This window comes from Trematomus bernacchii, unplaced genomic scaffold (genome assembly GCF_902827165.1).
Source record: "Trematomus bernacchii unplaced genomic scaffold, fTreBer1.1, whole genome shotgun sequence".
Taxonomy (NCBI): domain Eukaryota; kingdom Metazoa; phylum Chordata; class Actinopteri; order Perciformes; family Nototheniidae; genus Trematomus; species Trematomus bernacchii.
The window spans coordinates 415,188-440,302 of record NW_022987698.1 but is presented as its reverse complement, the minus strand read 5'-3'; the positions used below and the strand labels follow the sequence as shown (position 1 = coordinate 440,302).

General features: G+C 40.5%; 1 protein-coding gene across 4 annotated transcripts in view; it reads left to right on the top strand.

The window, feature by feature from the left end:
* kcnab2a (potassium voltage-gated channel, shaker-related subfamily, beta member 2 a) overlaps positions 1-25,115 on the top strand; it is a 79,698-nt gene that overhangs the window by 31,147 nt on the left and 23,436 nt on the right. For 2 of the 4 annotated variants that reach the window (XM_034138881.1, XM_034138882.1), the window contains exon 3: positions 1,982-2,023. The exons of 1 other annotated variant lie outside the window; for it this stretch is intronic. In XM_034138881.1, the coding sequence (XP_033994772.1) occupies positions 1,982-2,023 (42 nt within the window). Of the gene's footprint in view, positions 1-1,981; positions 2,024-21,555; positions 21,869-25,115 lie in introns of those variants that run through there. One more of the 4 variants, XM_034138880.1, reaches the window with a different exon arrangement.

Sequence of the window (25,115 nt, the reverse complement as noted above, 5' to 3'; positions counted from 1 at the left end):
TCAGTGTCTTGTCTCCATCAACTACATCCTCACAGTGATCATAGATATTTATATTGCATTTCTATAAGGCCCGCAAAGTAATAATTATTTTGCAACCACCAATAATTACACAAACTATCTTTGTAAATAACTCATACACAGGCACAATTGTTTGGATCCATATTTAGGAAATTGTGATTCTTTTTTGAACATGTTAATTTGTGGAGGTTTACCTATATTCCCCTAACATCAACATTACCCTAATAAAGACAGAAACCATCTTTTTGTGTATATACATTAAGGACAACAAAAGTGCTTGCAGTCACTAACTGCTAAAAGTAAGTCTGAAACAGGTCCTCGAAATGAAAACGTAGGACAAACCACACAGGGCATCTGCAGACATATTGCAGCATATTTAATTATCATTTGTCTCAATAGCGTTATATTTAACCTGCAGAAACAGCACGTCCATGCCTTATGTAGAGACTATCCTGCACTCTAAGGTTTCACCAGCATGTGGTGCCAATGACCCATCATCTCAAAAAGCATCTGTTCCACTCTTCTTCTTAAGCAGCTTTATGGCAGTGTTTCACATTACCTCCACTCCAGCCAGATGGGCTGCAGGGACATCTATCGGTTTGGTGATACTTTACTGAAGTCATTTGACAGCTATTGGTCTCGTAACAAGAAAACATCTTGGCATAACATCTGACTTGATGTGATGTGAGACATAAAGAGAAAGTATTTTCCCTTTACTAGCTTACACCAACTACTTTTACCTGGTTTTAAAGTTTTCTTAGCTCTTTTTAAAGGTAACAAACATCAAAAGGTGTTAAGTGTAGCTGGCTTTGTGATGACCGACTTGTATTTGTTGTAGAGCCGCCCCATACAGCCTGGCTAACACAAAGAGCATAGAAATCCTGTCAAATACTGATAGTGATTATTAAATAATATTTGTTGTAAGTATTACGTCGGATATATAGCATTTTTTCTGTTTTGATGGTTGGTTCAACATTTGGGATTTTGTATTTGTGTGTGTTTCTTTCATTAAAACCTAAATGTTATAATGCACATGTCTCTACAAAAATATTTTGAGGTAAGCACTCCATATGAAAGACAACAGGAATGGGTTATCAATGATGATTGCTTGTCAAAACACAATAGCTTTCTTTCAAGAACAAGGACATGGTCAGTGTGTTTGAAAAGAAACCTCTTGTACTGAAGGAACTCAAAGATAAGAACTTGTGTTTTTGGCACAAATTAAATGTAGAGACTGAATGGACTGCTGGCTTGCTCTTGTCTGTAACTTAGAGCCAAGCTAAACTTGAAAAGACACAATCATCTAATGTACATTACAAAATGATTGCTTATCTATTGTACATTATTCTCATTTGATTAGAGTGTGATGTATCCAGGTGGATGTATAAATAGAGTGGTGCAGTGATGACATATTTTTGTAAGCCGACCAAGAAGCTTAAATCGCAAGAGCTTCCTTAGACAAAAATACATTAAACATTAGGGTATTTACCGACGTGTTTTATGTCAAATCTTGACAATTTCTTAAGTTTGTGTAAACATTAGACCTTTAAGAAGAGATCAATCAAACAACACGTTAAAACAATCTTTTTGAGATGAGCGAAACTAACTTCTGGGTTATAGGACTCATTCCTGCACCACTTTTGTCTTCAATGCACCAATAACAGGCCTTTTCAAGTAGTAGTATCATAACCATTTTTATTAGCACTATGCAGTGATTATGATTTATGGGCATTTGCTCAGACATTTCCTGCAGGTTTTGTGATTACTATATTTATATCAATGTGTCTGTGATTTCTAATGCAGAATTTTCTGTTTCCTTGCTTTACTCTCTCACATTTTTTAGCGTCTTTGGCAGTCAACACCTTCCTGTCTGTATCCAATTTTCCCAACTACTAACTTCTTTCTTTTCCTGCTTATATTAATCAAAGCTTTCCTTTTTCCTCCTTTCCCCTAATGTCTTCAGCGCTCGTTATGGGAGCCCCAAACGACAGCTGCAGTTCTACAGGTACCTGTCTGTCTCTGTATCTGCCATCACTGTTTGTTGTTGCAAAGCGGGGGTTTTCAAGAGAAGGCTTTCGCTTTTTTGGTTTTGTGTGTGTGTGTGTGACAAGTGTTTTTTTCTTCCTTACTGTATGTGTATGTATTTATAACACTTTGTGCTTTCTGTTTTATTTCACTATAATAACCTTGCTGTGGACACTGTGGTTCTGTCATTTAAAACTATACATCCATCAATAACCCTCTGCAGCATAGATAACACTCATCATCTTCTATTTAGCTGGCAATGCATTATCCAGCTTAAACCTGATAGGGTTGATGATGGATTGTGTTGCAAGGTTGCTCGCAAAAACCTCTGAATCAACAATAACCGGCTAATTTTTGTGTTATGTCTTGTTTTTTTTCACAATTCTTTTGTTGCAATGAAACTTGAGACACCTCGTGTTCCTGTCAAACTGAAACTTGTGACCAAGAAACTCCTTACAGAACTGATTTCTAGACACTTTTTCTTCTACCTCGGCATGATTAGGCAGATAGTAATTTCCTTTAATAATCATTTCTATATGAAACTATAAACCTTTTGGACCTCAAGGGAGTTGAACCGGATCCGTCAGTGTGCGAGATGAGACGAGTACGGCTGCTATACTCACTCCTCCTGTAGTGTGGCTTTTAGATGGTCAGTCTTTCTGCTGCTTAAAGTAGGATCATGTTTTATGCTCTGATATCAGGCCTTACACTGCTGATCCAGTTATAAAAACCCCTGACTGTGTGGATGTGCCTGTAATGAGCTCACTATCGGATTTTTCTCTTGGCGCCTTGCAAATTTCTGTCCTTTTAGAGTGCAAACCGTCCCACTAGCTGCTCCCCTGGCCTACTGTGTATGAGGGGGATCGATTAAGACCCCTTTCTCCACCCATCTCATAAACCTGACAGGCTGATGCTGGGAACAGAACCTTTTTATCCTTTTCAGTCATCTCAACAATGTATCACACAATTTGTATAATGGCTACTACACTTGGTGCTACTCACCAGGATGCAAAGGAAGTCTGAAAGTAGCCTAGTCAAAGTCTACAATCTTCTACCCCACCTCATCTTAGTGATAATTAATATTTATTTTCATCTGTTTTTCTGAATTATCAAGCATGAGATGTAGATCTGCACTGTTATACGTGATCTATTAAGAGCCCGTTTGGGTTTGTTTTTATTATTCTGTATTAAGAATGGTTTTAGTAAAATATTTCCGGCTCTGGCTATCGTAAAACCATTTGATAGTTTTCAGTGGACTGAGTGCTTTACAATGGTGAAGGTAGTTGACTTCTAACCTCTCCATGTCCCATGTGTATGGATTAGGGAAAAGTACACAATGTACTGAAAAACAATAAGAAAAAAACATACTTTAACGCATCCCAAGTGTCATAGGATTATGTGTAATTTAGAGATGTTACGGCTCGTAATTCAACATTTTGAGCTAGCTGATTTTGGTTTTAAAAAACATTTTAAGGGTGGTAAAGTCTCAACTATGAAAACCACATTTTCACTTGTAGAACTGATAAATTGATTTCAAGAAAAACATGGTTTTTACTAAATGGAGAATAACCAACATTTAGGAAGTTTAAATATTGTTTTCTCAGTAGCATCACTCGTCATATATCAAAATAGCTCACCAGACGGTAGAGTCTTGAAAAGTCTAAAAAAGCAATAAATATAGTTTTCTGTAAAAACAAATAAGGCATTCGTAGGTATCAAAGAAAGATATATGCCATACTAGTTTATTTTGTCATTGTGAAAGTGAAACAGGATTTAAATGGCATTCTATGTTGTACCTAAGTACCTTTTTATATGTACAGTCTACGGTGATTACACAGCACCAAAAGTATGCAGCTGAAGGCAGATGATGTGCTTTTAGTGTATTTGTTGAGATATTGATATGGAGTACTTATTACTGACAAATGTGTCTGAAGTCAGTGGCTATTATTGTACTATAATTGTATACACTTATATAAATTATACAGATAAACAGCAGTGTCCATTAGTGTCAATTGTCAGAGATGACGTTCATCTCAGTACATTGGAATGCATTTATCTGTGTAACTAATGAGGCCAGTAGAAAGCTTGGTGCCTGAAATGTCTCCGTTGAGTCATTATTACAAGAAAACCTCAGATTCTGACCTTGACCTGAACACAATACTGTGATGTGGAGATGCAGCAAGGCACACTTAACCGGTGGCCATCTCATGATTACTTGTTTAGAGAGAACTTGAACATTATCGGTGTTTATTTTTTCTTGTTGTCTGTGTGTATGTAGTAGTATATGTGTGTGTGTTTCATGTGCGCACAACACTCAGTGCGGCAGGCCCTCATTATTGTCCAGCTCTTAGTATTCTTTCCTGTGGAACAACAATCAGAGGCTTTTAGTGCAAAAGCTCTGGTGAATAATTCAAGGCTGATATTATTTGCTGCGGTTGGCAGAAACAAGACGGGCCACTAAACGACATAAATGGATTTCTTCCACGAGATCTCACAGGGAGGGGAGGAGGAGAGGTGTTGGTTGTGGCACTAGAGTATGGTCCAAGTGGTCAGGGGAGGGAAAGGGATGCACTCTCTGAATCACTAATTGCTTTAGACGTTTCCTAGTAAGACACTCCCAGTTTGGGTGGACCCGCTCCATCTCTGTCTGCAGTGTGTGTTTATAAGAGCAGTCTGCCACCCGCAACCTCGCTCATGAGCCGACCCGCAAGAAATCGGGTGAGTTTGAGGAGAGATTGGCTTTCATGACCACACAAGAAGAGCGTTTGCGTGAGTTTTGTGTGTAAGGGGTTGGCAGAGTGATGTGGAGTGTGTGTGGATGCATGCTGCCTAGCTTGAAGTCTCCTCCTTTATTTGGGTCTTCTGTCTCTGAGCGAGGAAACCAGCTGTTCGGGAAATAAATTGAGAATTTGTTGGAGAGATCGAAGTCATGTCGTGTTGGTGTCAAAGGTTTGACAATCTTTTTTTCTTCCATGTTGGAATTCCAAACTGATGTTTATGGAGGGTCTCTGCAGTCTGTATTCTGTAGTAGATGTGTTAGATTTATTATTGGTTAATTATCACCTAAAGACATAGCTTTATGTTAGTCTTGTGGTAAGAGTGTACTGTTTTGTACAGAGGCAAAGAAAGTGATGATTAAGATTTGTTGACTTTTAAACAATTAATCAAGCTAAGAGTTGATAAAATATAAAATATAAGTAAAATATAGCATCCTCATTCTCCGGTTATTATAAAAGGTAGTTACTCTGTATTTACAGTGAACCAAACTGATCAACAAGTATCGTTGATGGCAGAGATTATAAAATATATTCCATTTCAAATGTGATGTTTATTTGAATTGGCATGTTGAAAATCCTTGTCTTTTGTTAATATTTACCGAATAATTTGGCTACATTATAATCACTAAATCATGACTATAGGATGCTTAATATATCTAAGAAAGAGATGTTCCTGGAATTTGGACTAAGCATTTGTTTGAAAAGTGTTTTTGTTGCTGGTAAAATGTTTTCAAGCTCCTACTACAATTCTTTATACATTAATACAATTGTGTCTACAATCTATATTTTAATAGACGTCGTATTAAGAGTATATGGGTGCTAAATTACAAATCATCTGGAGTTTAAAGTATTATAATATTAATAATGTATTAATATACAATTGCAGTCTCAGCGTTATACAGTACATTGCCTTCACTGAGAAAGCAGCTATGTTGCAAGTGCTCAGTATTGCATTCAGCATTACAGTAAGTACCTTCTTGTATTGATGGTGAACCTGTCTCAGTGCTGCCCTCTGTTGATTAAATCCAACACAGCACTCTGTACATTAGAATCTTAAAGGTATCAAATAACCTGAGCAAAAGTACATTAGTTTTTTAACAGAAGAATAACTAATAAATGGTCAAAAGGAATACTTTTTGAAATGGAAAACGCAGTCCCTTTAGGCTCCCTGAACTCCTGAACCTGAAATGAAGCCCAACTGTAGATTAAAGATCGATGACATCAAAGTGCATATCATGCCGTTGTTTTGGGATTGTTTTAAAGCTTGAGCCAATCTCTTTCTTCCGGTGCAGATAAGCTTGTGTGCCTTTTGTGGGAGGCACTCAAATTGAATTGTGGACTACCACTCTCTGGCCCTTGGCTCTTCCTCTAACTCCAGTCAGAATCAGAAGTGAGACCAGGTTGTCCCCTCGTGCTTGGTGCATGTTTGAATGCCTCTTCTTTGCAGATAGCATGTGTCCTCTTAAGTCCTGCTCTTTAATCACCAGCAAGTCACCTGAATGCTCCCTATCAGTGTTACCCTGCCATTGTGTACCTGTGAGGGGAGGGTGGAGCGGGGCTCTGTTGTGCGACTCTGATTACAGGATGCATGCCGTCCCAAGCAGGAAAGCTGTTTTTTTTAGGAGCAGGTGCTATTTAAGGAGGTGGCTGTCCTCTGCGGACTCCTCACTCCATCTACTTTAATCTTAAGTGCACGGATTGCCTCAGCATCACAAGTTGAAGGAGGTGGGGGGGGGGGCATGTTTGCAGGAGGGTATGCGGGTGCCTCTGGGGGGATTCCGGGCCGGAGCAAGTCCAGTTACTGTCCTCCTGAAAACCTGCAGATCCCCAAACCGGCAGTGCCAAGCGGGCTTCGAAAGAGCAGCAGCAGCAACAGTGGCAAGATGCTGGCCATGACATACAGCGACAGCATCCGGAGCGGGATCAACCGCTACCACTCGGACCAGGGGCTGAATCAGCCCCCCGCCAAGCCCCCTGACCCGGTTGAGCTGCAAAGAGTCCGGGAACAGAGAGTCGCCGCTCAGATAAAGAACATGGAAGACTTCCTGAAGATGAATGGCCTGGCCCTGGAGGAGTGTGTGTCCTATCAGACAGGCATGAAATACAGGTAAGAGAGGGGCAGAGCTGGACAGGGACTCGGATGCAGCAGAGACCTCATCAGAGGTGGGGTCCGAGAACCAGCAGCTTTCTTAGTAGATACTTCTACTGAACAGGTGTTTTTGTTGAGTTGGCCTCAAATATTACCATTTTGTTCCTCGGCTGTTTTTTTAATACATGATGCTGTCATCAGGCAGTCAGAAGATCAGGCTCATCCGTCTCATTGTTAATGTCATTGCAGTCTTGCTCTGTCCTCTGGTCAGACTGCTCTCTTGCAAAGGTACTGGGGCTGAGGTTTTATTTTAATCATCTAGGTCGGTGGCATATTTGCCCAACTACATGGGAAGGACAGAGGGCTCCTTAAGGAGTTACCTGGCCCCTTAAAATCTCACTCAGACTGTCTTTCCTGTTTTCCCTTAATCATGAGTTTACTCTTCCTGATTTCTGGTTTCTAAATTCAATGTAGGATTTTAAATATTCTTTTATGGGTTGAGAAGATTCAGCCATTTCTTAAGATAAATCGAAAATTACAATTCCATTCCCACAATTCCACTTCTAATGCTTCAAAGTGTATTAAAGACAAGGCTATTGTTCTTGGTTCATTTAATATAGTTGTGTTGGAGATAAATAGTTTTCATAGACATACGTATTATATGTATGACTTATCTATCTCTATTTATTAAACTTGTCAGTATGCCAAGCTTTTGTTCATAAGTCATATATCTGAAAAGATTACTTATAGATGCACTAACAATAAGTATGGAATGAATGCACCATCAAGGCACAATGCTTATTGTTACAGATAGGAGATACAATTACATACCTATGCTCAATTTGTCTGTGTCATCAACACAATGACAGCAAACCAAACATCTTAATTTACGAACTTTTGCTTTTCCAAGGATGAGGTCACGCAGCAGGCTGAGCGGCTGTTGTGTTGTCATTGTTGTGGACATGGATAGCCTTCGTACACAGGCATGGCTGCTGTTGTTTTTGACTTAGACCATTGACCAGAACGCAGGTATACAGTAGCTGGCTGCTGTTACCAAGTCTGGGGTGTCTTGAGTTTTGCAGTCGTCTACAGGCAGTGTTGTGTGTCACCCCCATGCAAGCATGTTTACTCGACCGTAGTTGCCTCCCTGTTGTGTCATGCTCAATCACTTGCCCATGACGGACTTGGGTGCAGGTTTGCGAGCACGCATTTAGAAGGCTTAATATTTCAAAGAACATACCTGTTTTATAACTTAAACCTCAAAAAGAGCCTCCTACAGTAACCATTAACACTGGTTGCTTCAATAACACTAAAGTGAAGTATCAACATCGTTTTGTTTTCCTATTTTATCTAGTGGATGTATTAAACAATATTAGTGTGATTTCTCTCTTTTCTTTGCATTGTATTTAACCATTAATATGTGTTTAACATCAGAATAGTAGCTCATCTAACAAAGTGAGTCCTCCCAGGATCTGCTGTTTTGTCGTACCGTAACCGCCTGCAATTCTGTAATTAGTGCTGCAATGGAAGTACATTCGACCTCTGACACAAACTCATCATTATTTCAGGAGTGAGGTCAGGAAGGCAGGCCAGCTTTGCTGCTCATAAGCTAATTGCCATCTCTTTTTCCAACAAACAAAAGCAAAATGGTTATTTTGAATGAATTTCCCTTAAATATGAATCCCCATTTCTTATTTAGCCTTAGTTATTATAGTTTATTCATAAGTAGCCTGACACAAAAGTTTATTGTCTGTTTTTTGGAAAGATACTGATAAGGTGTGGTGCTCGCCATAGCCACTCATTCACAGACCCCATGCTCATAGAGACACACACTGAGTTTCTGAATGGGAGTCTCCCTTCCTGGAAAAGAATGATATACTATACAGAGAACCATGTAAAAAAACAACATGAAGGCGGCCTTCATATTTGAGCAAGTGGTCAATTTTGTATCTTTAAGCAATGCATGCTTGCACATGCATTGCTTTGATCTATTCTCCTTACCAAGCGTAAATAAATTGTTCTGCTTTAGTCATTGTCTTGAGTCATCTCCTTTCATCACAAGTTAACCTTCTCACAGATATCTATCAGAGTTTAATTATAGTCTTCCTCTCTTGTTTTTAACACTCTGCCTTGCTCACCACTCTGCGCACGTACAAATCTTTTTTTTCCTTTTTTTCTGGCAGACCTTTGGTGAGATATTAGTTTGCACCACTAGAAAAGCTCTCAATGGGTATAATAGACACTACTTTCATGACATGATTCATATTATCTTATCTAATACTCATATACTAGTGCGTCTGAGTAATGATATTCCTGATCATGTGGTTTTAAGGTGGCAATTATTATTTAATTCAAATTAAGTAAAAGGATTGCCCTACTTCCATCATGTCTTTTGAAACTAAACACTCCCACTCTGCAGGTCCATTTAGACACCAGAAAACTTTCCGTAGTGTCCATGACGTGCGGCTGAAAGAGCCAGGCAGCGGGTAAAAGAGCCAGCTTCAGTTCAGCTAGGCGAGACAGGAAGCCTTGTGTCTCCTAGAGGAACTATATGGAGCTTGACTGGAGAAGTATACATTTCTGGAGTGACTTAACACTAATGGACATGGTAATGACCTCCACTAAGATGTTCATATTTGCGATCCCGCTCTCCACCAAAACTGTTCTTAATGTACATTATGCCTCTTCAATTATGACAAGCCTTGGGGTTCACAGATGGACATATTCTCTCCCAAAAATAGTTTTATGTAATGAAATATACCTTAAAGATTGAGAAATGTTTTTGATGCCATTGATTAGACACATAGTCTGTTCTTTGCAGTAAAGCATGATTTAGTCGTGGTAAGGCCACTAGGGGGCAGAAACACATTTAAAAAAGCAGACAGGCACAGTCAGCTGCACATCACAGGCTCAGCAGTCATTTATGTATGCAGCGAACTCAAGCATTATTTGGGGGGAAGTGTATTGTGGCTTAATTAATTTAAGGCTACAATATGCTCAGAATTTTGTCTAACTTTCTTTCATTTTCATTAGGGTTTAACTTGCTGATCATTAAGCCTAAGAATAATTTGTGGCAAAGGGGAATGTCTCTTTAGAAAGTTATTTTTAACTTTGATTTTGGACATCTAACTGTCCGAAATCAAATCAAAATCAATCAAATTCAGTTTTAATGACTTAGAAGTAGGAGAAGCAGCCAATGCTCACATTTGGTAAAACGCAACTAAAGAATGACAGACAGTTTTTCTTTGAGACTGAAAGGATTGTCTATCAAAATTGATGGATATTATTCATTTGTTGCTAAAATAATAATTTTTCGTTCAAGATTTAATCACAATCACAAAAAATAAATCTGCTTTTGTCTTTCAGATTTCCTTAACCAAACAAAACAAAAGTATTGCAGCAAACACATAGTTAAACTTTGAACATCTCTGTTAAGCAACCTGAAGCTGATATATTTTCCACTAGCAGAATGCACGTTACCATGTCATATTCCTTAATAACAGCTGACCTCCACTAGATGGTGCCAATGTTCCACTTTAACAACTCGTACACTTTCCAAATGCCTCCCACTGCACTCGGTGCCATAACGTTTTCACTGAGCACAGCAAGTGCATCACTCTTTGCACTCCTACACTGCTGGCATCACTAATATGAATCATTTTCTATTGAGCTTAGCCTGCTATTATAACTAGTCCAAAAGATGACTAAAAGCATGTGAAATAGCAGCCCTGTCACTGGGTGGCAGCATGGAGGATTGTCTGTCGCTTCTTATCTAAGTTGCCTCTGCTTCAAGGCGTCACACAGACTTTCTTTCTTAACATCCTACAAGAGACATAAATCGGCACGGAGACACTGTAAAATATATCTTTCTCAATCTCGGCAGCCTCTGCAGCATGTGTCAGCCCATGCAACTGTGACATTTTTCTTCAGGCGATCCCCTACTCCAGAGCTAAATTTAGCAGTAGACTGAGTTGCATACAGCTGAATGGGCTGCAGCCTAACCTACTCATCCATTTTAAACCTAAAGCCCACTGCCTCGCAGTTATGCTGCATCTACTGTATGTGAGCTGCAGACGTGTCTGTGCTTCACCTTTGCAGGAGAGGGAGATGATGTTTAGGTATTTGAAGTGATGTTGGATATTAGGTTTCTAGTGGTGACCTCTCCGGTTGCTTTTTGAGCAATGTCTGGCTGGTGAAGTCTGACAGCTTGTCAAAATGTTTCTGGTCAGAAATGTGTGTGGGCATACGAAGGGGGAACGCTAGGATTTGTTTTGGTTTTTGTTGTATTTGAAATTAAATATTATGTAAGGCATCTCAGAAAGATGTCCTCATGATGCCAGTTGAATGTTTAGTACTTCGTTTTTTGATTCCTGAATTGACCATGCGTGTAGTTTTATCTGAAATGATGCCACAGAGGACTGCACTTGAGTTGGTGTTATGGTCATCATTGGTTACTATACTGATTCACAATGTTGCAACTTTTTGATATGTAAGCTTTCTTTACTTTGATGTCTAGATGTATGTCGAGAATCACAGGAATAAACGTTACACAAATTGTAGCCTTGTCATACAAGTAGTTACAGTTTATTTTATTTGACAAGATGCAGGTAAATTCTTGATAAATAGTTTATCTTTGTAGTGCTGCTCCTTCCAGTGATTTCTATAGTTATACTGGACAACACGTGTCTTGTTCTTGCCCTTTCCTTCCTTTAAAGTGGACCTATCATGCTATATTTGAATAATATAGTGTAGGACCATACCTATATAAGGCATATTTATACTTTTTTTTGTTAAAAATACCAAACAGATCATGCATTTTAGCCATGCCTCATTTCGCTCAATTTGACATTTTTTTAGCTCTGTTTTTGCAAGGGCAGATTCTGTGAGAACAGCACCATCTACAGGCCTGGCATATGTACTACAGCGTCTCCAGCAGAGGAAAATAGAGAGGGTTGTGTTTTCTGACACTTGTTGAGTTCCCTGGAACACCGGGGACACATATTCATGTATAAAAGACGTACAAAAGTGCATTTTGCATGATAGGTCCCCTTTAAGTATTAAGAGCATATGTATAGCTGTACTCTCCTTTATTACACTGCTGAACTTCAGCAGGAAGCACTGTTCGTCTCTCTGACTTATCATTCTTTACACTTATGTTAGCATTGCTCTTCCTCACATGTACTTCTATGCCTGTCTGCATTAACCATGTTGCTTTTTTTTGTCTGAAAGAGTGTGTGTCTGCTTGTTAGTGTGTGTCACTGGGCTGCAGGGGGATTGCTCTGTACTTTATGAATACCCAGTAGTGACAGGAGGTAGGAGGCCCGCTCCGCTCTTCTCACACTCAGGCTTTAGAGTTGTGCTGTTGTCGCTTTGGATCCCATGATAGTTTTTACCTAACAACAATCAAAAAAGGCACATATCTCCTACACTGTCCAATACCCTCTCTGAATAAAATGTGACATTTTGTTCACATAAAAGTTCTGCTAGGGCCAAGAACTTTTCTTTCCTTCTCTATGTCAGAATGTTCTGCCTCCGCTTTGAGTTTTTGGGGAATAGCTTTCATGGTAAATGCGGTTAGTGTGTACTTGGCCAGTGTCTGAAGCTATTCCCATGAAGAAGAAAGGTTCACCAAAGCTTTTAGTGCATTTCTGTGGATTTATGGTCACTGTTGCATATTTAATGCAGAGGGGAAGTTTTCTATTTCACGCTTGACCACACTTTTAGAAATGCAGCAAAAATCAGATCCAGAGTTTGTTTGATTCAGGTTTATTTTCCTGTGAACATAGATTATGTTTAAATATGTAAATGTACCTAATCTTTAGCTGTTTTCACATTTACTTGCTCAGCTTTGCATTTATACTAAACTATCTTCTTGCTCATGGTACCTTCAGCTATTTATTTATTGTATAGTAAACCTTATCACTCTGACTGAATCCAGTTCTTAAAAACTACAATATAATTTCTTACTGTATTGATATTTACTTCAGATCGTTTCTTTGTAGTGTTGTTGGAGAATTCAGAAGGTTTGAAGTAATCTGACCTCTTAGCATGTTTTGGTCAGCGATTTACCAACAGCAGTCCTCATTATAATTTGTTTTTATATTTGTACAGCTTCAGGCCATGCAGGCCGACATTATCAATAGCTGAGAAACAAATAGGAATCATCTGTTTCATGAGCATACCTTGTGTTGTAGGACCATCACAATTCTATGATCAAATGGCATTTGATTGGCATGTATCATTATACTGTAAGTCGGAAGGTGGATAAACCTGTAACCTATGATTAAAATTAAAATAACTTCGAGCTACACTTTGTTTTATTATCAGACCTGATACAGATGTCCTAAAGGTAGTCGGGGCAGAACGGATTGATCCCTGTTATACCACACATGATTTCAGAAGATCACAAATTGAAAACCCCAATTTTTATCCTGAATTACTGTTGGAAAAATGACATCTGTATTGCAGTTCCAAGAGCTAGCAACCACATCTTCTCACTGAAATAACCTGCAATACAAAGCATTTCTGCCCAGCAACGCTCCTCTGTGTGAACCTTAGGTATGATAAATGCACACTGTCAGGCAGGAGGATCTTCAGTTCCACAGAACATATTATTCTGCTTCCTCCCTTTCTTTAGATTAATAGGCGCTCCAGAGGCTCCTCTGGACTGTGTATCTCAGTCCTGTTTGGTTTGAGCACGCCTCGTTACATAACCCATGATGTCTACAGAGTTGTTACATCACTGCTGTTTTGTAATGGTCTAATATTTGACCTAAACTCACATTGTGTGTTCATTTCATTGCATACTGTTTCAGAGTCATGTTTTCATCTGGGTGTAATGAACCATGAAATATAAAATAAAAAATATGTTGTTTATATTGACAATTTGAACTATATATAAAATAACATATCATTTCTGAAAATAGCCAAAGGCAAAGTAACAACTATATTACATAATACCAGGGTTTCCCCCGTGCTATTTTTGATTACCTCAGCTCTCCCGCTCCGTTAGATGCGTCAGTGGGAACAGTTGAAACTCCTCCTGAGCCCTGCTGTCTGAGGGGAATCTGTCATGTTCACTGGAGAATTATGATTACCGCACTCGCTGTTCACAGATGTGACCTGCATCTCTTTTCATCTGTTTCCTCGAGAATGACGAGAAAACTGAGGCAGGATTTACTACAGATAAACCTAATTTTCAACATTATTATTACATCTCCTCTGATTTTTTTCTTCTTTTAAACAATTTATTTCCTTCCTATCAGCAAGAGGATGAGTATTTAATTGACTTGTATAACCTATAAGATAACCTACAACAATTGTTTCTGCTTCATGTAGTTACATCCTCGATACAGTGATGAAAGAGTCAGCGGTTAGAAATGCTTAGACCAGGCCTCAGGATGCATTAAGCTCCTTGAAAAGCATTACCACATCTGTCGATCAACACTGTCAATCTGTCTGACCTCGCATCACTTTCCATTAACTCTCCTAAGCCTTTTCACCCCCTCACTTGCGCGCACACACACACACACACACACACACACACACACACACACACACACACACACACACACACACACACACACACACACACACACACACACACACACACACACACACACACACACTCTGCCTAGCCACTCCCATCTCAGGGTTGCTATCCTTTTCACTCGGTTACTCAAATCCTCACTAATGCAGTTCAATTAAACCCTCAGTAAGTGGAAGTTAAACCTCCATTGGACAGCTGGCCAACAGTTACACATGATACAACTGTGGTCATCCTCTAAAGCTGCACTAACACAATGACTGCCTGTAACAGTCAACCTTGGCCTATTGCCTTTGAACTCACTTTCTTATGTAAATGGTAAGAGATGTCCACTTAAGAAGGCTGAGCTAAAGTCAGATGAAGCCGTTGAGTATATGTTATTCTATTTACCGGGCTTAAAGGACTCTTTCCTTTACGATATTATCCCTGTTTACTTGCAGATTTCAAGGATTCCATATCAGAGGGTCCCTGCAGTACTCTCTATAGAGGGCAGTAAGCCAGAACTTGTTCTATTTGCTTGGACAGATGGGGCCTAGTACCCCGCAGCAACTCTGCATGTCAGTTTATGGGCCAATCCCTGCTCGATGGTGGTGCCCAGACAGCCCTTAAAATTGTGAACAAAATATTCAAATTTGGAAGCCCCTTCCTCTTTTCAGTACCTAAGGGCGTCTTTGTATTTAGTCTATGCTCACTGTAGGATTGATTCAAAGAGCCAGTGACTATTTTTAGAGCCAATGCTGTGGTGTAGGATCATCGTTCATGACAGTGCCCCACAGTACCTCTGTGGTCACAGTTGTCCTGACACTTTTGTCGATGAAAGTTCAGTAGTTGTCTTTTCCCTCTCGCCACTGAGCTGCTAGCTGCAGTATGTGGGCTGTAAGCTGGAAGAGGTCAGCTGTCCAAGCAGAATCTCTCATACTGGGGATTCATTATGATACATCATTGATCGCCAACACTCCCTCCCGCTGCAAGCATAACAGGGGAAAAAACGCCAATGATTTTAAGTGTGTGTTTTTGCAGCTTTTTCTCTAGCATTGGCAGTAAGGAATTGAGTATTGTCAAAAAATACGATACATTTGCTCTTCTCATTTCAGCTGTATGCTTTGCTGAATGGTGACTTTTTACCTGAATATCGGTCTCCTGTTTTTCACACACGCACACTCCTGACAAATAGTACTGTCCGTGAATTTTACTCCGCTGTAGTCGTGATCACTGAAACATGCATGTTCTGCTGTAGGTCTCCAGCTCTTCTCTCCTCCTCCTCCTCCGCACGCTAAATTAAATGCAGGGTCCTATCAGTGCTCTGCATTCGCTCACACTGATTGAGTGTCTGAGATGGGTTTTAGCAGCTCAGTAGATTTTCAGATAACCGCAAATCAGGCACTTAACCAAAGCAAGCAGACGAAGGCCGTGACTCAATGGAGGACATTGTGATAGTATGTGGAGTGGGAGGAGATGGATTTCTTTTCTTTACACTGAGATTTGTTCAGCAGTGCTATCTAACAACCAGCTGCTGGGTCCAGCACTAACAATGGGTTCCTATAGGATTATTTGGTTTTCTGCTGTTAAACTGTTTCCTTTGCATTGATATATAAACTACTTTTTATCCTAAAAGAACACTCGTGCATTGGGTTGAGTCACCCATGTGCGCACCCCAAACACAATGTCGCTAATTAGCAATTTAACAGCAGACCTCTGAGGCATTATGTAAAGACCAGAGTTTCCTATTTTTAGTTCAGCATCCTTTATGACTGATTTATCTTGTGACTAACAATTCATTTCTAATTTGCTCTAGTAGACTCTGATGAATGAACACAAAGCACCTCATAGTTCAGGCCAGTATTCCCTCAATAATAGCCATTGAGAGTTTGCATGAAATACTGAATGAAATTATACATGTGTAAGCATTTGTTCAGATTGACTTTGACTCTGCGATCACCCGCAGGCTAGAAAGCCATGTGTTGTCTGCAGTGCAATTTGATGTGTCACGCAAGTGAAAACTTCTGTGATGAATTAAACACGGAGGTGATTTATGAAATATGCTTGTCATACAGATAAAAGACCTCCCCTTCAGGAATGTCAAGACTGCACCGCATGAGTGTTGTTAAGAGGGCAAATGTGAAACAAGGTCGCAGGTTTCTAACATAGACTGATTATGAGTGGACATAGTGTCACCAACTGTGGACAACTGCTTTAAAGCCCAGGGTTCTTACTGTCATTAAAAACCTGGAAAAGTCATGGAAATTCAAAATGCAAATTCCAGGCCCTGGAAAAGTTTGGAAAACAATATTTTTCCCAAAGTTTTGGAAAAGTCATGGAAATGTATGATATAATTTATATTTTAGCTAATCGCCGAAATAGTAATACTATAATGATAATAAATACTGTATCGTATAGTAATGAAACGTAAAATGACATTTAACTGACGAGGTGTTTTGCTGGTGAGAGATTTGAGTTGCTTTAGCGTGTAGAAGCTACAGTATAAGCCTACTATTTGATTTGTTTTAGATAGGCACAACATGTTTCATATGCAGACCTTATTTTCCTGTTCCATGTTAAAATAAACAATTTTCAGTGGTACCGCTGAGAAAGAGTAATTTTTTTGGTCATGGAAAATTAGGTAAAGGTCATGGAAAAGTCATTGAAAATCATTGGGGAAAAAGTGTATGAACCCTGAAAGCCTCAGGTTTGGCATTTTGGGTCATCACCATCATGTTTTCTTTTAAACCAAAAGTCACACTAGACTCTAAAAAAAGGTCTTGTTCTTGTTGTTGTACTAGACCCTCCAGGGGTCGGCAACCTTTTTGATATGAAGTGCCATTAAAAAAAAAAATTGTTATCAGCGTGCCAACGATCGAGAATTATCAACGGGGGTGGGGGGGGGTGGGGTTTGAGGAGCTTGACGCTGGTGAACTATCAACAGGAGGGCGGGGGGAGCCTCGCTGCGGGGAAGCAGTGTGTGTGTGTACCTGTCAGAACAACTTACATGATGCCGAATTTAACAAACACATTTAATTAAATTGGTTTAAACGGCATAATAATAAGGACGATCGTCCGTTCTGTGATTCTCCAGAACACACATGTTATGATATAAGGGTCATGCAGAGTGAGATGAGATCGCTGTCCCTTTAAGAGAGAGAGAGAGGGGTGTGGCGTGTGCATGTGTGTGTGTGGATGGTAGAGCGACAGTGAGGGAGCGTGTGTATGTTTCTGGAAGTGAAATGAGGCAGCAGAAAAACAGAGGTCTGTGATGTATTTTGTGAAACAGAAGAACAGCTAAATAAATGCAACGGCCTCCCAAGAAGAGCTCGCCTCTCTCCAGTCATTTAAGCTAAAGTGGGTTATTGAACCTGAAGCTTGTTGCTTCTGCCCTCCTCGACTACGGTCTGGGAGCCGACAGGAAAGTTCAACACACAGATGGCCAGTCCGCCCCTTTGTAGCATATTATTTCAATGAGAGATGAGCAGATCGCCACTGGGCTTTCAACTAAAGACACAGCCACGCAAAAACTGCGGCATTTGTAAAGCTCCTTATGGCTACTGCAATTTGTGAAGTGCTTTCCTCTGTGGTGAAACGATCAGCCCTGCACCACGGAGGAAAGCGGCACCTGGAGTTAAACAGAGCGGGGCTGCGTTGCGTGCATGGCTTCCTTCTGCAGGTAACGGGGAGACGCGCTCTGGCGGCGGTCTCGTTCAGGATCCGAAAATACAATTTAAATATTTTGCACACTTATTCGACTTATTCCTAGTGTGCCACTGGTTACGGTGCCGCGTGCCAATGCTGCCACGCGTGCCAGGGGTTGCCGACCCCTGGACTAGACCCTCTAGTGACTAGAGGGTCTAGTACAACAACAAGAACAAGACCTTTTTTTGGCCACCAAAATGTTACAGTTAATTTTGAATAACTGTAAGCAAATTGTGAAAACGTTAACGTTCTGGGACGAAAGTGCTAAACGCACCAAAAAGGGGCATCACTGTGGTAGTGACCTGTCAATCATAGGGTAGCCATGCCCCAAATAATACGCTGTATTAAAAAAACATTGTGCTGTATCGAAGAACACTTGAAATGTGCAATTCAGACAATAAACTCATTAGGTAAATCTAGAAGTTGTCATTTTTTCATAGACTTCTATTCTAACAGACTTTTTTTGCAACCAGTTGAGTCCGCCCCCCCCCCCCCCCCCCCCCTGCTGGCAGTTGGAAAGAATGCAAGTTTAAAGCATAATTCAGTGGTAAACTCTGTCATCTTTAATTATCACCTCTTCTGTTCATCTAGTCTTTTTCCCCCCGAGCTATAGTCAAGTGAAAATGAAATGCATGCTGTCAATCTAACGAAAGTTGGCAGATGTGCCTGCTATGAATAAATCGTAGTATGTGTGACGGACATGGTTTATTGGATTTAGCAGGTTTTTTATTTGCTCACTCTGTTGGCGTATTTTTTAGGCAGTTCATAGCTCCTGATTTATTTATTAATTACAAGGCAATGGTGCATGTGGTGTTATACCATTGTTAATTTGATATATTTTAGAGGATTGTTGAAGTGAAGATTATGAATACAGTCTGTTGCAATGTGGTTTGCATCTAGTGATGAGAGTCAGTCAGCTGAGGAACATGTCAGAAAGAGCAATATGTGAAAAATGGTTGTTCTGTTGATTCATTTAGGTGATGGATCACTAGTCTGTCGGATGATGCGTGCTTGTATTGATTACTGTACCTTGCGTTGCACAACAATCGATAAGATGTGTAGATTTTCAGGTGCAGATAAATCAAGGGTCAACAAAGGATTCATATGGTTTAGTAATGACAAGAAATCAGTCGTCTAGTTGAGTAGCGGTGGAGAGCTGTGGCGTTGTAGTTGAAGCCTTAACAATAAACTTTAAGACGAAGGTTGTATGTAAATAAATATAATTTATGAAATCCCATTGCTTGAATATTTTAAGGCGTGCCAAGGCTGGAGATTTGTTCAGCTAGCTTGGGCTGTTTCTCAGGGTTATTATCTGGACTTAGCTTGGATCATAAGACTGATACTGTGTGTCTGCCTCCTGAGCTGCTGTCCCTGGCCCCTCCCACTTCTCAGTAACTTCCCTATGTCACGACTCCTGGGGGCCCTGGGACAGAGCTCAGTGGATCGCTGCATCACGTTTCCACTGCGCTGGCACTAAGTGCATGGACCCTGTAGGGTAAAAGTCTGCCAGGTCAGACTGCTCTCATGCTCAACTGCTTTGTTGGAATTAGCAGAGAGCAAATGGCATCAGCCCCAAAATGTGTTCCTTATCACCCTGACCCAAAGTGCAGGACATAACCCTGAAAAGGTGAGGAGACCCCATCCATCTCGCCCATATGTTGCTTTGGCTGCTGCTGTTGAGACTGATACGCAGCCGCATTCCCTCCAGCGCTGGTTCAGAGCATTCAAAATGAAGTCTGGAGCTTGGCTTCTCTGCTCCCTGCACACAATAAGGAATTTAAATCAGATTTCCGTTGGATGAAAACACCTTTCCTCTCAGGGTTGTATTGAAGTCCAGGAGACCAAAGGTCATAGCTCCAAGAATAGAGCTGTCTGTTAGCAACAGCTTTCTCACTTGATTCCTATGATGGAGGTGTCTTTTTCTTTTCTTCTTTATACATGTCTGCTTCTGATGGCATCTCCTTTAATTACCTCCTTGGCACACACTCTGGTCCACACAGATAAGCGTCAGTATGATATTACTGGGAGCGTGTGTCTAATCTACTGTCTCTTCAATCTGCAGCCACTGTTGCATTAAGTCCAATGACTGTACTGTGGTGTTTACTTTCAACCCTTCAACCATTATATTTGTACTACACAGCTCTCGTAATAATGCTGCTGATGACCAACACAATCATGTATCCTACAACCTTTTATTGATGTCTTTGGTCAGTTTGAAGAATATGCAAGAATGAGTCATTTCTTTGAATCACTTCCAAGTAATGAAGCAGTGTAGACAAACCCAGCGTCTCAGACAGCCCTGCCTTGGACATTTATTGTCACAGATAAAGTTACATAATGAATATTTTATGGGCAGTTGAACATACCCACGTGAGAGCCCACTGTCCTGGGCCATAGGCTATTGCAAAGTCCTGACCAGTGAGCATTTAGCTTCCTCCTTTTTCCTTTGACAGAATAAACTAGAAAGCACACTGCAGGGCAACAGACAGACAAAGAAGAGCACCAAAATGAGTGCTGCTGTAAACACAACAGATTTCAATGCCTTGCTCTCTCACGCTGCTGTAGCTCTCTTCATATCCCTCCCACCACATTCCCTCCCTCTTTCTCTCTCTCTCTCTCTCTCTCTCCCTCTCTCTCTCTCCTCCCGTCTCTTGCCTCTGTGCACTGTGCGGCTTTACGCTGAGCACAAGGCATACAGATGTAAGTTTTACCCAGTCTCCAGTCAGAGCTGGCAAGTGAATATGAGGTTGCCCTTTTGCTAACAGGCAGTAGTAGAGGTTACATATTCAGCAGCCACGCAACTGTCAAGGCGGACTCAGAAGGGGAGATGAAAACCTCCTGGAACTGTGTGTTTGTGTTTTATTTTCTCAATCTCTTTGTGTGGATCCAATCGTTTCCACTCTTAAAGCTTGGCAGCAAGAGGTGTTATCTCCAGCACTGAGCTCAGCTTTAAAAGGAAATTGCAAGACTCTAATTCTGCCTGTCAGCTTCTGATGAGCCTCTGATTAAAGATAACGCGAGAGGAGGACACCCGGATGAATCAAGGAAAAACTTGCAGAGGGATATTCACACACACACTGCTTTTCCTGGACTCTATTTTTTGAAGATTTTGATTTTGTTTATAGCTTTGTACTGAACCTGCATTTTATGTATCTGCTGTGATTGCACAAATGTTCCTCACACCAGCTGAGAGAGATGCTGTAATGTTGTGCTTGATTTGGACTTTCTTTGAGAGGATTTAGGTTTCACCTGATCAGCGTTCCTTTACTGTTTGAATACATTCTGATCTTACCTCCCACCTTTCTGCCGCTCTTTTTTTCTCCTGAACATTGTGCGCTGGTTAGTCACATTAGCGACTGGGCAGACATTTCTAACGGAGGCACAGTGTGTGAGGCTGGACTCGGAATCCTTAGGGGATCCTCAGACTTTGCGCCTCTGGGAGTGTGTCTTACCTGATTTAACCAGAGGAGAGTGTCATTAGAGTTTCCACAATTGGGACGGCCGGCCAAAAGCCAGGATGCAGGTGTCATTAGTGTGCACGGAACACCGCGGGGGAGTCAGCCGCACCACAGAGGAGCGGCTGAACCGCCAGAATGCCAACAGCCCCAACACAGGCACCCGCAGCAAGTTCCGAGCCGTGGCCATGGTGGCCCGCAGCCTGGGACAACTCTCTGTTCAGAGTGTGCCTACCTCCAGCGAGCAAAGCATCAAGACTGGCATGAAGTATAGGTAGGGCATGTCTGATCTGAGACCTTAAAACTTATTTAAAGTATTTTAATTCATCTTAAACTGCAGGACTTTTCTCCCCACTGATAAAGTAAAGTAAGAATAATCAATTATTCTTGGCTCAGGATACAATACAGAGAAGACTATCCCAATTGCAGTTGCACAGCAGTTTGTTCTCTCTTACTGCCAAACCGTACCAATTTATGTTAGATGACACTAAGTCATTAATTACCCTCCCCAAAATCCCCTCAAAAACAACATCTCAAGAGGAGAGATTTGTAGTTTTGTCTGATTTGCACTTAAGTGTTGAGACTTTTATGTGTATGTGATTAAAATTATGTTAGTAGCCATTCATATCTTATCTGTTCAATGCAGGTGTAGCAAACACGCACTGTAAACAAAGTACAATAAGCTGAATGTGGTCAGCTTTAAAGGGGAAACTAATTAGTATTTTACTAGGTAAGTCTCTTAGGTGCAAGAATACTGTCATCATCATAGCACGCCTATTGTGTTTGTTTACCTTATGCTGATAACCCCTTCATTTGTAATCTTTTATAATTGGGGTTATAGTGATTTAATCACTGCAACTCCTGCTGAAATATTAAAATCAGATATATTTTCAAGCAGTGACTCAAAAGCTTAGTTATAACTATTATAATAATCCTTGTCATATACACGATTTGTCCCTGACATGCTGTGAACCAAAACACTTTGCAAAAACAAATCTTGTTAGTATAGTAACATGAAGCTCCATTGAATATTTATCACACCCATTCAATCAGTTGATTGCAGATTACTGTTCTATTGTAGTATTTACACTTATTTTGCTTTCATTACATGGTGCATAAAAGGGTTGATATTTTAGTTATGGTGGACTTTTTATGTGTAGGAACCCCAAGGGATAGGAAGACTAATGTCTTTGTTTTATCTACTATAGCATACCATATTTAACATTTAGGGTAAGGTTTTTGCATGATAGCTTTTATAACACAATCTCTTCTATTTCTGTGTTGCTTTACTCTGATTATATTAGCTTTTACACAGACGAATAAGGAGCATATTATTAAGTGAAATATCTTTAAATGCATAGTGAGGCTCTGAGGATAGAGGAGTGAATGGCACAGTAGCAGGGGACACAGTCTGTAGGCAGCATTGGTGAGAATATGATTTGACATTATTTCTCACCCTGGTGTGCTACAGTACTTTATGATCTCCAGAGAGCTGTTCAATTGTGCAATGTTTCTGTCAGGAATGATGTGTCTCTATATTGTCCCACCTGTCACTTAACTGCTAAGACAATAGTTTGGAAATAAATATTACAAACTCTAACTTAAATACTGATCTACGTATGCTATACTGTAGCACCATTGCAACCATTGTCGCACACACATTTGTAGTATGTTTTATTTATACTCTTTTCAGTCTATTTTTAAAATAGTGGCTTGATTCTGAGTAGTAGAGTGTTACAGTGGCAGGCTGCCCTTATTTTAACATTTTGCCATTTCAAAAAAATATGTTTACAGTATTGCCTGTTGATATTGAAATACACCTTTTATACTTTTGAATAATAGTTTTCAAGCACCAAAATAAGTAAAAATGCAAGCGGATGTTGTGCCAATAAAAGTCCAATTGTTTTTGGCGGGGTGAATAAATAGACGGACGCTGACTGAGAAATTAGGAAGAGGCGTTGATTTGAGCGAAGCCATTACCCATCCTCAGTACTGTTGTCTAAGGAAACAGCAAAATCCTTTGCATCTGATTTGCTAGAGGCAGCTTGCCATGCTGGCGCACTGTCATTATTGAGGCTAATGATATTGAATGAGTAAAATCATCTTCAGCTCGGGGGGGCCAGCGGCTGTTTGTGTTCTTCGCTTCCGCAGTGTAGTCCGAAGTTCATAACAGGCTCTGTGTTTGTGAACCCAGCTTGCATCTGATGTAAACTGAAAGTAATGCATGTCTAAATGCAGCGTAAGGCTCAGAGATGCATGCACCGAGGCTACAACATTATGTTTTGTTGTTTTTAAAGAGAAGTGGATGAAAGGGACTGAAGGAGAGATTTAAAAAAAGAAAGGAATGGAGAGTGCTAAAGTTAATGCTGTGGTAGGCACTCAGCCCACGAGGAAGTGCAGTAGGCTGGAGTGATCTGTGCTCATGTCACTGCGTATCTTTCAAACTACATCTCGGAGTTAAGCTTGCAAACCCTTTACCATGGCCATGCATTTATCTTTTCATCCTTGAGCACAAGGATTCTTTTTCTCCATCAAATTCAGATTTCAGTTCTTCATTTTCCATTTTGACAGCTGAAGAGGTTAGCGGTTTTATAACTGTTCCCCATAAGAATATAGTTAAAGCTTATCCACCCAGCAACTTTCCACAATTATCCACTCTCCAGAATGGCGGTGGGAAATTCAGATCAGCTTCATTTGCATACATTTCTCTCAGTTTCCTTGAATGGCATCCTTGAGCTTAAATCAAGTTTTTCAGTCAACATCTCTAAACAAGGGTGCAGGTTAGCTTGGAAGTGACCTTGCTGTCAAGGACGATGACACCATCAAAGTAAACATATTTTCAAGGTAAACGACAGGGCTGCTTCACCACAGACTGAGCCGTTCTGCAATGTGACACCGGGCCTGCATGACATGACTGGTTAAAATCATCAAGCTTGACTGTAAGAGCCTGCACCTCCTCCAAGGAGTGATTAAATGGCTTCATTCAGGACTGAATTAATGATGCACACCAAATGGCTTATGATTATGTAAAGCAGTCTTGCTCAGGGAATGGAAAAATATCTGTGGGATTGGGAAGGCTGTTCAGGTAGGGCGTCAATCCCGTAAAGCCTTTGCTTTTCAAAGTCCGGTTATCAGCTCTTCTCTCAAGCAGCCAAACCCAGGCAGGGTCTCGACTAAATGAGTCACCTTTACTTTTAGAGCCACTTTTATTGCCCAGGCGTCGCAAACAAAATCCTGCAAAGTAATGCTGAGGTGAATACGTTTTGATACGTATCACTTTTTGGTTGCACTGCCATTTTTATGCAATGTGCAGACTAAACCTATGAGCTTATAATAAACTGCTGTGGAAAACACTTTGATTTCGTTTTTTTGTCAACGTATTGTTCTCTTTCTCACTTTCAACCCTTCAACACTTCTGCTGTGTTGCACTCAGTATCGTTTACTGCAGTGGTCATGTAAATCAGAGCTGACTCACCTCCTCTCCTGGTGTAAATCCACAAGTAACTCGCCTTAGCCCAGAC